Source organism: Oryzias latipes, chromosome 23 (assembly GCF_053564925.1).
Source record: "Oryzias latipes strain Hd-rR chromosome 23, Olatipes_Hd-rR_3.1".
Classification (NCBI taxonomy): domain Eukaryota; kingdom Metazoa; phylum Chordata; class Actinopteri; order Beloniformes; family Adrianichthyidae; genus Oryzias; species Oryzias latipes.
Window position 1 is genome coordinate 23,433,582 of NC_136259.1, and position 14,867 is coordinate 23,448,448.

Here is a 14,867-nt window from a genome sequence, read left to right on the forward strand (position 1 = left end):
ACCAACAATGTATGACATCATGAACCCTTTCTTTTACAGTATAGTACTTACAGCGTAGTTAAGTGGTATTGACATGGTACTTTTTATGGGACTTACTGGGTACTTACATGTTACTTTTTGTGTCTTTTCTGTACTTACATGGTACTTGCTGTGTATTTATGTGGAACTATTTGGTTCATACTTATGTGGTACCTACTAGGTATTTATAAAATACCTACTGGGTATTTATGTCGTACATGCTGGGTTTTTAAAAAGTACCTACTTGTTATTTGATCAATGGAAATACAGATAAACTATACATAGATAAATATGTAAAACTGAATATATTTACCTGTTCAGTAGAGGTTAGAAAGTTATGCCTATGCTAGGTGTTCAATGTGTTTGAAGAATCATGTAGATGTCATAGAAACGTTTTTTTGTCATAGAAAGAAAGCATCATATGAGTTATGAAGACAGGGAACAGAGGGATGAATTATAGCAGCCACTGTTGAACTGTAATCTTTATGGATTTTGAGGGATTAACTGCTCAGTCAGATGCAGGTCCGACAGACAAAGCTCCCCCATCAGCTGCCCGTCGCTGAAACACGACACCAATATGAAGCTTAGAGACTCATCAACAGACGGGTCCCGCTTGATCTCCCTGATACTCCCGACGTCCCATCCAGGCCCACCCATGCAGCCCAGATCAAATGGGAAACATTCGAATCACAGTTCTGACTCTTTGCTTTCTTAGTTACCTTTTTGATGTTTCTCTGGAATACAACGAACTCAAGAAAAATGTCTAAATAGATCCTGCAATTTTTTTAGACGGTCATTAATAAAAGGGGGCCGTAATTATACAAACCAAACATAAATTAATTTGATCTCTAGTGGAGTTTATTTACTCTGCCGTGCTTTATATACTCACCACATATCTGATTGTTCTCTGATTTCTTAAATCATCAGATTATTTGGAAGACCATGTAATCTGGTCTCTTTTTTTTATCCAAGACTGGCAGTTATGCAATACAGTTTTCCCTCATTTTCTGCAATAGTTATGTTAAAGAAAGATCCTACACTAGGCGAAATGTGTAAATTAAGTTGTCAAACTACAGACAATTTAAGTCTGTAAAACCCCTCGGTACACACTTCATACACTTCTCTCATACAGACGTGAACATTTTTACACTTTTCTCTTCTTTTTTTCTCATGTAAAATCAACATTTTGAGCTTTCAAGTGTATTATAATGTTCATTCCTCATAAAAAAATTCCTCAAAGCGGTATTTTGATCTGTTCACGGAACTTTCTGTGTTTCTCTAAAAACCCTGCTCTCTGAGCACCAGCCCCTCCCAATCCATGAAAATGAGGTGGTTCTCACACTGTGACATCACAAAATGAACAACCGCCCCTTCCAGGAAGAGTCTGCACTGACAGCTCCGCCCCCAGGCTAACAGACACACCCACTTTCTCAGTGGAGCTAGCACTGATCAACTGACAATTTTGTTAAGATCGGTTGACAAAGGTCAACAGCCAATCAGGATGCAGAACACAATGTACACTAAAAACACTGAGACAGTGAAAGGTGAACTGTGTCATAGCGAGGGACCACTGTACTACTAAATCGGTGGAATACGTTGATCCCCCCCCCCCCCGATTACAAAGCAGTATTCTTTATTAACAATTAACAGTAACACTAACTACTACCTATCTAACTAATGAACTAACTAAATAGGTGTTGTAGAATGACTGTGTGTGTGTGTGTGTGTCAGCGCGCTCCGTGTGTAGGAGGAAGGAGTGCACACGTGTGTTGGGGGTGCGTGTTGATTCTTCTGCAGCGGACCGCTCTCTAGCTGCATGCGAGGTTTTACCTGTGCTCTCTGGTACAGACATCTTCTCAGAATATTATATATTGCGCAGTAATAAACAGACTGCAGACACCTCGTCACCTTTCTGGTAGCTATGAAGCCTGACACCCATGAAGAACGCGGGGCAGGAGGCTCCGCCTTTGTCTATACAGACACGTAACTTTGCGCTGCACAAAATAGTTCCCAACCAAAACATGTAGTGATAATCATGGAAATCTAACAGTGCACGTTCATGTTTGGTGTTACAGAGTGAAGGAGAACAGTAATAACCCCCCCAACACAAAATCCTCCAGTGGGCGGCTGTGTCGCGCACTTAAGAACGCACGCAGCTTATAATGGGAATGAATGAGTAGAACGCAGTAAATTTGTCGTATTTCCTCGCGAGACGGAAGCTCCTGTTGTGGAACGTGTGTGTGTTTCTGAAGGCGCGCGTGTGTGTGTGTGTGTGTGTGTGTGTAAGTAGAGGGAGTGACGGAGAACAAAAATAAAAGGTTTCCCCCAGAAACCCTTGAAGTCAAAAGTAAATTATCAGCAAAGATGAATGTGTTTAATGTGTTTATTATAGTTCCAATCACGCACCATATGCAGAACTTAAAAAAAAAAAAAGCCCGGTCATCACCGCGGTGATGTTAGTGATGCGGTGATGCCGTTGTCGTCACATCCCTTGTTTTTATTAAAGCTAAATGGCGTATACTTATACAGTACTTTGCTACCTTTTTAGAAGGCCCAAAGTGCTTTACAGTGACAGTCCCATTCACCCACAAACACACACATTCACACAGTGATGGAGCTCCGTATGGAGTGTTTTTTTCTGCCATTATTCCAAGCTCACTGTTTTGGGCGTAAAACTTAAAAAAATGTTGTATTGGTTAGGGTCTGATCTGTTTGGGGCTGATTGATCAGTGCTAGCTGGGACTGTTTGGACCTGAAGCTGTAGTTCAGTGTGTTATTGTGATTGCATGGTGTTGTCCATTCAGAAAAACAAACTTCGTCCTCGCCGTTCAAGCCTCTGACCTCTCGGAAACTGTTGTTTATGTGCAGAAGGAGGTCAAAGGGTTTCTAGTTCACCAAACTCTGTGAAAAAAGCTCCTTTCTGTCCTCGGTTAGAGGGAGGTTCAGGAGAAAGCCCAGATCTGTATCAGGGTGGGACTCCCTAACGCTTGTGAGCACACGTCCGCTTGCACAACGTTTCTCGTGTTTATCTCGTATATTCGGCGATCTACAAACAGGCCGGCTGGAATAAGAGCCGTGAATGACCCACATTCAGGTTAAGGGGAGATCTGGAAGGGGGATTTACTCCTGACTGAATTCAAGCTGTTGGGAATCAAGACACAAAGGTTGCTATTTATGGTTGTGGTTAAGTGTACCTGCATTAATCAGATCTATTTTTATAGTTGAATTGACTTTGACTGCACTTACTGCTTTTTTTGTTTGTTTTTACGTCTGATTTTACTTCAGAGTTGTCCTCATCTAACTAACTGTTGAATCTGGAGTCGGGATGGATGTGATGGGTTGTGCTGGCGGAGCAGAAAAGGCTCATCGTTCCCACAAATCACATGTCATTTGATTAAACTCTGAGGTTCAGTTCACAATTCTGTTTCTGTGCTGCAGCTGCTTTTCTTTATCCTGTTTTTATTTTTTTTAGGAGTTCAGCTGAGAATAAACAATCTGATAAATAATAAACAGATCTTTTTAGAAAAAGATCTGTGTTGATCTTTGAAGCATAAATGGCATCAAAACAGCTTCTAGTTTTTGATTTTGACACATTTTTTGCATTTAATTGATGGGGTCTGTATAGCTTTACCCAATTATTAGCCCTATTTGTTAATATTGAATATTTCTTTAATATTAATCATGCGTTTTCTAGCTTTTCTATTTATAAACTTCATTGTAGCATCTTCCTTTCAGTCTTAATTTCAAAATAAAATTCAAACATGTTCAAAGGCCCAGTAGAGGTGCCAACTCTAACGTCTTTAGCAACTGTAAATCCACCGCATGGCTCTATCGTCCTTTCATTGATTCAAAATTGCACAAAAAACACTTCCTGTGACTTCAAAATAAAAGCAAAAATGCTGAAAATGTCACATAAAATATTTGCACAGTGAAGCAAATCTGAGGCTTCAGGCATTAAAGCAAATGTTCATCCCTAAAAATCTTTAACCATTTGACAACTTTAACACAATATTACTACAAAGTTGTGGATAAACATCTGAGGTTCAAGCAAAGTCCTTGTTTATGTGCGTTTATCTGTAATCGGACTCATTTACAGCTTCAGTCAGCGGAGGTGAGGTTCTTCTGAGATACCGGAATGTTCTCTGCTGCGTTTCATCATTTCATGACCACAAAGTCAGAGATGAGGCGGATGAAGAAAAGCCCTAATTCCTCGTTTTATCTAAAACATTGTTATAATTTCCCAATCCAAGCTAATTCTGTTTGAGTTCTCTGTTCATTTGAACTCTTTAGATGAGAGACGACTGACAACAACGCCGTTGTAAATCGTTTGGACCGATTCTTAAGTGGAAAATTAGTAACAGGTCAGTAAACACAAGCAAAATGTATATAAAAAACTGAATTATACCAGGATTATAAGATGCACTGTTGATTTTTGTTAGAAAAGTAAAGGACCTTATGCTCCTACAAATATGGTAATATGAAAACAACCGAAAAGGAATGAAAAAGTTTACTAAAAATGCATTAACGTGATGATTTTGTCTGATCAACACAAAACTGAATGTTAAATATTAAAGTTCAGCTTGAGTGGTTTGATGCAAATTTCAAACAGTTCAAACATTTCTGCACATATTTGTGGAAAAAGGTAAAAAGCAGAGGAATCTGCGTGACGCTGAGGTTTGCTCTCTGCTGTTTCTATTATTTTTCCATGAGAATTGTCCAGCGGTGCATTCTTTGAGTTCAAAGACCTGCATCTCAGAGTCCTCCCTCCTGACACCCCCCACATCAACCACCAACTTGCCCCAACAGCTTCAGTGTAACTCGCACCGCTGTGGTTTCACACCCCAACCTCCACCCTTTGATGTTTGGGTCTTTGTTCTGTCAGGGTGAAACTCCGGACCCCTCCCGGAGAAAGGCAGGGAGACCTCCAAACTCTTTGAGTGAGGCCGTCCGAGTTAGACGTGAAAAATCACAGGAACCCGCTCGTTACCCGGGTAATGGGCTCGTCCGGGACGGTCCTGAACAGAAACACGGAGCCCGAGGGAACCTAGAGGTCCGGTCGGAAAACACTGCCTACCTTAACACAAGAACGTCCACAGGCACACCTAAACAGTCTCATCATGGAGGGTTCAAAGACCCCCCCCCCCCCCCCCCATTGAACTGCATCACTCTGTTTCCTCTGGTGGCTGTTTTCAAAGTAGTTTCCTCATCAACCTTCAGGCATTTTTGCAGTATTTGTGTCTTAATGCACCAAAAAAAAACCCTCAGTCTCAGCTTTTGATTTAAGATGCAAAGATGGATGTGCATAGAAGATGAAAGCGTTTAGCCGATCACCGCTAGCTCAACAGAGAGAGTGGGTGTGTGCGTTAGCCTGGGGGCGGGGCTGGCAGCACAGACTCCTCCTGGAAGGGGCTGTTCCCCAATTTGTGATGTCACAATGTCAGAACCCGCTCGTGTTCGTGGAGGTCAGAGTGCAGGTTTCTGCAGAAGTGCTCAGAAATGAAGGAATGGATCAAAATATCCCTTTAGGGTATTTCTTTGTGAGTAATGCACATTATAAAACACTTGACAGCTCCAAAAGTTGATTTTTCATGGTATCTGCCCTTTAAAACGTAATTTTTGTTTTAGATTTTGATTGTTACTGATCATGCGGTTTGTTTAATCTGATGAAACCAAATTTTGACATTTCATTTGGAGCCTGAGGAAACGGGGGGGATGAAAGTCTGTAGGCAAACAGAGCCGATAAGAAAAGAGTCTCTAATGTTTTCTCACAAAACCCTCTGTTAAGGTGGGGCCTTCCTCCATAAAGTACCAGTTTTCTGCAGGTTCCCACCTTTTAAGTGGAACCCTCACATGTACCGAGCTCCTGCCTTTTCATTTGACACACAAGCACACACCTGTGGATGACCCGCACACACACACACGCACACACACACACATCAGGGAGGATCGTTCCGGGGTGAGGTCATCGGAGCTCGAGGGGAATTCTCGACGACGTCCTCTGCGTTCTTTTCTCTGGGTTTGCGTATTTTACCGTCTGTTGTAAATGAGACACATTCCTCGAAGTTTGACCTCTCACCCCCCCCCCCCCCCACACACACACACACACACACAAAATGATTCACTAACACATATAACCTTCATAACGTCTCAATCTTATTTCGTACGAGATTGTCGGGTCAGATTTGACCCGTACCACCACAAACGTCTCTTTCCTTAAAACAGACCTTTAGAATTTACTAAAAAAAATGTTGTTGCAATAAAATATTTATGTCTGAGGATTAGATGAAGCTACGTAAAGCTACTTAAACTTAAAATCGGGTCAATTTAGTAGCGGCTGGTTTGGTTTTACAGATGTAAAGAGAGTTTTTTTTGACAATTGTTTACATTTGTAGCACAATTAAATGTTTAACGTCCTTCCTGTTCCTTTTGAAATAAACTTTCATGTTTATCAATGACGAACAGGTTTTCTCCCGTGTTAGTTTGAACTTTAAACATTGACATCATCGCTGTCTTTCATTCCTCTGTGTGTCACAGGCCGCTTCTGTTTGCATTAATGTTTAACTCCTCACATTAGAGCAGGCAGGTTTTCCCACAGAACCCGGGTCGATTTAACCCCATAAAACCCGTCTAAACTGAGAAAAAAGATCATGGAAAAAATGAAACGGAATTCCAGCTTGACCTGAATTCAGATCACGGGTTTAGCAGCAGGACGTGTGCAGACAAAGATTTCTGTGAATGTTTCACATTTAGATTTAAAACATTTGATCAAAAACCTTTTAGAGGACGAAGGCTCCACAAGGTGGAAAAAAAACAGTTTTAAAGAGAAAAAAAACAGTAAAAACAACAGATTTTTAAATAAATCGAATATTTAATGTGTTTTTTATATATAGCAAAACAGTAAGAAAAGTTCCAAAAAGAAGACTTTTTAAAATTAATTATCAAATAAATGTGCTGCTTATATTTATTTAGACTCTTATAGTCAATTTAAGTCTTTTGGTGCTTGATTAAAGCTGTGCTTGTATTTTGTTTTGTTAATAGATTTTTTATTTTATTTAATGCTCCCAACTCAAACACACAGAAATTGAATTTCATTTAGAAAACTTAAAAAAAAACTTCTTTTTCAGATCTTCTTGGTTCTGTTTTTGTTTTTGGTGGTTGGGAAGAAACCATTTCCTACAAGACGTTCACACTTTTCTTCTTCTGTCTTTCCTCCTCCTCATCACTTTGTGAGCAGCTTTCCTCTCCGTCTGTCGCTGACATTAAACCGAATCTCCGTCAAATGTTTGTGGGAAAGGTTGAGACCAGGATTTGAGAGCCTGAGAACATTTTTCAAACCACAAAGTAGGATTTAATAAGTAGAGCCGGTTTGACTCGATGGATGAGAGACCCCAGGATGGATCCACAGGAGCTCTGCTTCTGCAAAGCGCCACTCTCATAAAAACGCTGTTTTGAACGTGTTCTGGTGGCATTTTTCTCATGTTGTGGAGGACATATAGAATTACAACTTCTATTCAAACTGAGAATTTCTTTATTCAAATTGTTGTGGATCAGGAACAGACAAGAAAATGCAGATTAAAAAAAAACAAAAGAGCACTTGGAGTTTTTATTCTGCAGGATTAATGACAGAGGTGGGAAGTTGGGAGTAAAAATAGTTTTTTTGCTTCATACTAAAGTCGATTTTTGATGATTAACTAGCACTTTTACTCAGTTACACTTGGTGGTAGGTGTTTTTTCTACGTAAAATACTTTTCACATTGTTGGGGTGTGAAGGTTGTTTGAACCTCAGGAAAATAACAGTCTTGTTTGTAAAGTTTGCAGTCATGCATGTGGGCGGAGCTTCAATAAAATAAACCCATTCATATCGTATATGTGCCCCAAAAGTCTTTATAATCTCAAATATTTCTGAAAATACTATTAAACGAATTAATTCTCCTTTTTATTTTATCCTCTGCTAACAAGTTTTAGAATTTAAACCACATAAGTTCAGTACTTGTACTGTTTTACTCTTTTAGAGTATTATTTTTGTCCCTCTCCTTTTACTGGAGTTACTATTTTGGGATGCTCGCCTTAGCCTGATGCACATTAGCAGGAGTTTGCTGCACTGGAATGTCAGTAATGTTTAATTGGACCGGATCCAGGGCCGTGACCGCACAGCTCACTGAGCGCGTGCAGATGCGTTTATCTTAACAGGTTTTTTTCTAAATATAGAACAATAAATAAACAATCCTAAAGTCCTGCTTGTGTTGATGCATTTCCTACTGATTTATTCCCAGATAATCAAAGTAAAGGTCTAAACTTAAAGAAGAACTCTGGTTCACATCTCCGGACTGACATGAAGGTTTTTTAATGAAGTCCACGAGGTTTCCCTCTAATGCCACATCGCCAAGGCAACCACACTGTTGGGGTCAAGGAGGACAGTCTGCCTCGTTACAAAACTTTACCTCAGATCAAGTCAAGACACAGAAGTATATTGTAGTTTTTGAGTCAATGATCGGGTCCAACAGATGTGGTGGAGGTGAGGGTCATTTTTATGACCTTCAGGATGGATTCTGAGGTTCTTTTCGTGGCTCTTAGCGCTCTTTTCTTAACGTCACACGTGCTTTGACCACACGGGCCGTTGTGGAGCCCTGAGGTTACTTCAGCCGTAGACTTTTAATCGTTAGCAGAGGTAAAACAAGAACCTGTGGAACAGTCTCTCTGAGGGCCACAGAAAAGGTCCAAATGTGCTTTTTTACTAATGTTGTCCTGTTTATTTATTAATATGTTCCCCTTTTTCCTTTGGTTTTCATTCTGTGTTTTAAATATTTGCCGTTTTATTTAGTATATAAAGTATTATCAGTTATTTGTTCTGCATTTGCTTTTGTTTAGTAAACTTAATTTTACAGTGATGGTCGTTGACAAGTTTCACGCATGCCTAACAACTTTAGGGGTAAAAAAATTACATATAATTAACAAAAAATGCTTTAACTGTGGAATTGTGCACAACTTAAAAATACGTCTTCAGCAGAACACGTTATGTCGTAATAAATCATGTGGGTAAAACAAGTGTAAATAATGGTTGCTATGGAAAATTCAGAATTTACTCCAGCATGGAGTCATCAAATTTGGTACACATCTTTATCAATCCTTGATTATTATAAAACTGTATGGTTGCTATTGAGAATTCTAAATTTTACTTTGACGTAGAGACACAAAAATATATACACATGTTTATCAAGCCTTGATGATTAATAAACCATGTGGTTGCTATGAGAAAATCACCTATACAGTGGGATACTTTTGATTTTTCTTACATTATATCCTCATCATATTATTACAGTCTGTGAGAAAGACGGTCTAACTTGAGGTTTGGTTTAATTAGAAAGGGGCGTTTGGAATTAAAAGGCTGTCTGGGTGAAAGGGCTATGATGCACTATAATTAACCAAAGCACAAAAAGTAATGAAACTCTGAGAGATGGAGCCTTCCTCTTCTTCATCTTCCACAACCGGCATATGAAGCTCTGCTGCTCCTTCTCCCACAGATGCTGTTCTCAACTGGGTCTTCTATAAAAAAGAAATTCTGCAGCCTCTCATATAATGAAAATCATCTGACAGACGTTTTCTACCGTTTGGTACAAAAGTTTAGACTGGAAAAGGGCAAAAGTTCATGAGAAGGCTAGACGGCATTTTGGGGTGAATGTGTTTTGAACTAAACCAAAGGAGAACTGTGGACGGTCAAGTGACGAGGTGCCTGCTTATCAACGCATTTGCTGTTTTTCAAAGGCACATATTTGGGTTTGGCAGCTCCAGAGCTTTCAGATTTATCGGTGGTCTCTTTCTGACCTCCTTGGTTTTAAATTAGAGCCCTTTTGCCCAGAAAACTGTGGTCTTTAGCAGAGTTGTAGGAGTGGGTTCAGCTTGATTTGTTGCAGCTGGACCAAACGTTTGACTGCAGCTGAACGTGCTTTGCTGATGTTTATGTTTTTTTTTTGTTTTTTTTCATGGCTGATATCAGAGTGAAACCGTTAAAATCCTGTTCAGTGGGGAACGCTAAAGAAAGTGGCTGAAATTGGGAGTAAATTAAATTACCCCACTTCTAAGTAACAGTTTCCATTTGTTGGCCCATGAAAAAGCGATATGAAGCCTTTTTTGTGACGAATCTGATTCTTTTTATGTGCGCATAAACCCAACAGTCAAGTCACCTCTGACTGAAACCTGATGTAAAACATGCCTGTAGGTTTTATGGAGCCAAATGACGACAGCAGCCAATTATGGAGACCCTCCTGTTGTAATAAACCCAAAGCTCGTTGTAAAAAACCGTCAATGTGCCGAGCGGGAGCCTGTTCACACATGTGCAGTTGACCGACCCTATTTTCAAAATGTTTTTAGAAAAGACATGGATTTCCTGTTATTATTGTGGAAAAAAATAAAAGTTTAAAGTTCAGACTGAAATGAAGAGAATTCAGTTGAAAATGTCAAACTTTACAACCTGAACGTCCTTGTTTTCAACCAGAACAAAGAACTATGTGTTCTTTGACGACAGCTTTCAGGTTAAGAAGACTTTTGTGTTTGAATTTCTGGTGGCGGGATCGATTCCCACCAGGGTCCGTTATCATGGAAAGTGCGCTTTGATTTGTTTGAGTGGTTCAGACGTTCTTCCAGACGACCTGCCAGGTACCCATGATGCAATTTTAAGGATTCTCCTCACCTGAGGACTAAAGTCTATTTTTCTATCCATCCATCCGGCCACCTACCCATCTGTCCCTTCGTCCATCCATGTGTCTGTCCACCCATCCATCATCCATCCTTCCTATATCCATCTATCTGACCATCCATCTTCCGTCCATCCATCCGTCCATCTATCCTTCTTATATCCATCCATCTATCCCCCTGTTCTTCCGTCCATCCATCCACACAACCACCCATCTGTCCACCCATTTACCTGTCTGTTTGTCCATCTATCTATCTGGACATCCAACCATATATCCATTCATCTGCCCAATTATCCATCCATTCATATATTCATCTACCCACCCACCTCCCCATCCATCCAGCCAGTTGGATGAACTCACCTGAACTCTTTAGATCAAAGAAAGTGAACCCTTGTCCCCTTGTGAACGTTCTCTAGGACAGTTCACCTTAGTGTGAATACAAACTTACGTGGAGATTAAAGAAAGCAAATTAATTTTATGCATTATAAGAAGGAAAAAAAAAGAAAAAGAACAGCAACATTGAGAATCTGAATGAAGTTTCTTCTGTTTCTCATTACTCTATGTTCACCCCCCCCCCACACACACACATTCCTCCTTATGAAAGAGACCTTTAAGACAGGAACTCGTGTTGGGTTCTTACCTGTTTGTCTGAAGTTTTCTGGAATCAGTTTTTCAGATACAAAGCCCAAACCCTGGTCTTAAAGAAGATTTTCAAAAATGGTCATTTATGTGAGGCGGTTTCTGGAATATGCACAGAAAATCAAAAAGTCATTTTAGATTTTTAGTTGATGACCCTCCTCTTCCAATCATATTTTAAACCACACTTTTTTGTGGAGTTTGGATCTCATATGTAAAATAAAACATTTCTATATAAAAACTATAGTTCCTAAGGATATTAAAAATAACCACAGAAATTGATTTTTTAAATTTTGAAACCAGACTTGTAATTTATTTTGCAAAGCTGCATAATCAAGCTTGGCTGCTGTTGATTTCTACTTTTGAACTGGCTTCAAACAGGAAGTCAAAGAGATGCGTCTTGGTTTTTACCGTTTTTTTCATTCTGCTCATTTTAGTCTTACTAAAAGAAAAGTATTTAGAGTCAAATTTGACTTTTTTTTGTTAGTTAACTAGTTTTTCTAAGGTGAAAGAGCTGTTTTTCCCTCCAGTTTGTTAAATTTCTCTTATATTTTTAAAGCTTGGCTGCATATTGATTAATAAATAGTTTCTTTCAGCTTCTGATCATTTGATTAAGACCTTCTTATTGTCCAGACAGAAGGTTTACACAACCGCACACTGACTCAAACATGTGACACCGCTCCTGTGAATCTAGACACCAGGAAAGCGTCGCGGCTTTACGGCTGATGTCTTTTGATGTCTGCTGACTGGGTTTGGGGGGGGAGATCACCTGAGCAGAAAAGCAAAGGTAAAACCCTCAGAAATGCTCTAAAAAAGGACGTTTGCTCCAGGCCGCTTCTCAGGTTGGCTGAAAGGAACAATGCAGGAGCAAACTGAACTTTCGAGAACACCATGAGTAGAAACCTTTCAGCTGCAGCGGCTTTGACTCAGGAATTCTTTGAACATCCATCATGTAAAAGTTGATCTGACTCCTTTAAAGATGCATATTTTGAATTAGAAATAAAAGCTTGGATCCACCCAAACAGTTAGCTTAAATCGCTTTTTGTAATTAGACAGAAACAACTGTTTGCTTATTTACTGACATCTCACCGTATCTGAGGTTTTTTTTTTTTTTTTTTTGGGGGAATGAAAGTTTTTAGACTCAAGCTGAAGAAATCTGCTATATAATTTTGGTTTTAGGCGGGTGACTTCATATTTGTTGGTGATGTGTAATCAAAACAGTGTTTCAAATGGAGTTTACCATTAAAGAAACCAACATTCAAAATTCTCTTCTCTATTTTTACATCTTAACATAATTTTAGGCACTTTGTTGTCATTTTACATCTATTGGTAGCTGTTCTACACCACTTTGGTAATTTCTTCTGTATTTGTAGTCCAGTTTTGATCATTTACATCAAAGTTTTTGGTGATTTTACCTGTAAAGGTTAACAACTGCTGTTTTCATTAAACTTTTTGTTGTTTTTTTGTCATTTTGCCTCTGTTCCCTCTCTGATGGTGTTGTATTTCGAACCTCTTGGCCTAAAAATCCTGTTAAACGTGAATAACCAGTCGTCTTTTCCGAGTAAAAAGAGGGATTTTTGCAGTTGACAGGTGATTGCTCAGTCAAGCAGAAAGTCGGGCGTCACTATGAGCTGATTAAGGAGTTCATCAGAAGCTCAGTTCAAGTGAACTGAAAAAACTGGTTTGAAAGAAAAACTGAATTGTTTTCATTGCTTACTCAACTGGAAAGTTTTGCTTTATTTTTGTGTGCCATTTAGGTGATTTCACGGCTTCTGCCTATGTTTATGGAACAAAATTTGTGCCATTCATATATTATTTTTCTTTTCATTTCATAACTATTGTTTATCTTCTTTGGATAAGTCCAATGTGGTGTAATCTGTAAAACATCTAGTCTTTTTTTTAAATATAAAAATAACGTTTTACTTTATATTTTTGATTGATTGCAATTTTGTTAAGTCCCCCCTCCCCCCAAATTTTTAAACTATTGTTTAAATATTTATGTATTGCTTTGAATATAAAAATACAACTTAAACAAACCTGCTAAATAAAAAAAATCCCTCAATTTCCTTCTAATTAAGTAAAGCCTCCATTATTGTTCTTCAAATTTATGAAACAATCCATTTATCAACTGTGGTTGTTTTAAATGGACCAAACGGCTTTGATTGGCTGTCAAATTGTCTTGGGCGGGTACATTAGAATTGTAAGGCACCGATTGGTTAAAAAGAATTTTTTTTTCCTTAGTGGGCGGGGCTTTACTCTAGCTGGCAGCCTGTCACCGTCATTGAACAGAGTACCGGGAGAGGCGTCTGGCGGCTTGGGGCTCACGCGGATTTCTACAACTTTCTTTAGCTAATTTGCTAATTATTTCGAGTTCACGGATCCGGTTTTTTTTCTTGGAGACGGATACACACTTCCGGTTAAAATTATTTTTTACCTGAAGAAGAGAGGCGAAAGCGTTGACTAAGTTTTGGGCATGCCAGCGGAGTGACGACGGGCGCCACGGGAGGGAGAAGGTCGAGCGGGCTGGAAGGAGGAAATCTCCCCGGGAGCCTGTTGGCACCGGAGGCTTTTGTGAGGAATAGGCGGCTGGATGTGACCTTCTCCAGACCAATGACGTGGAACAGCACGATGAGCAGCGGCTACAGTAGCTTGGAGGAGGACTCCGAGGAGTACTTTTTCACGGCCAGGACCTCCTTCTTCAAAAAACCCCCCGGAAAAGCCACCGAGGGAAAGGTAAGCCGGGAGACGCACGCGGCTGGAGGCTCGTGACCTCTTTAATGCTTAGATTGTTTTCACCCGCTGTAACTAGAAAAATAACCCCAAAAGAGAAGTAAATAAAGCACATTTTTATTAAAAAATTTAATAGTTTTGGATTAAAATATACCTTAAAGAATTAAAGAAACACAAAAATATTAAAAAGAATTAAAAAAGAATATCAACATAAAAGCCTTGTGATTCTATATATATTTGCAGTCTATTAAATTAAATCGTCCCTATCACATGTACTGTTTATATTAACATAAAAAGTGTAGACGTCCAAAAATCCCTAAATTTGACATCTAATGTGTGTCACTAATAATACATTATTCATTCAAGAGGATAAAAATGCATAAATTTACCTTGCTGGCAAATTTAGTTGTAAATATTTTTAACTTTAGTTATACAGTTTAAAAAAAATAGTTTGTTTTTTAGTTTGACTTAAAAACGACTGAAAGCTGGATTGACGATGAATGATTGCTGTGCTGAGACTGCCCCAGTGCCTTTGGGCCTCTCATTCTCCATCTGTTGTGAGTCAGGGACTCTCAGATGTTGCAGGATGCAGGAGCCCAGCCCTTCTCCAGGAGCCTCCAGGCCTCCTGACGGGGGCCAGCATGTGGTGTGGGGTCCAGGCTGCTGTGGGGCGGTCTCCCCACATGCCTGCAGTAATTACAGCCGTGGAGGGGACAGAATGTGTGGCACTGCTTTGAGACGGGGAAATGCGTGGCTTTCCAGAGATTAGACGTTTATTTATAATCATCTTTG

General features: G+C 39.5%; 1 protein-coding gene across 3 annotated transcripts in view; it reads left to right on the plus strand.

Moving 5' to 3' along the window:
* The window catches only part of rassf3 (Ras association domain family member 3), a 58,536-nt gene that overhangs the window by 17,597 nt on the left and 26,072 nt on the right, over positions 1-14,867 (plus strand). Inside the window, exon 1 of one of the 3 annotated variants that reach the window (XM_023952373.2) lies at positions 12,452-14,078. The exons of the other annotated variants lie outside the window; for them this stretch is intronic. Within the exon in view, the coding sequence (XP_023808141.1) occupies positions 13,956-14,078 (123 nt within the window). The 5' untranslated portion in view covers positions 12,452-13,955. Of the gene's footprint in view, positions 1-12,451; positions 14,079-14,867 lie in introns of those variants that run through there. 3 annotated transcript variants of the gene reach the window in all.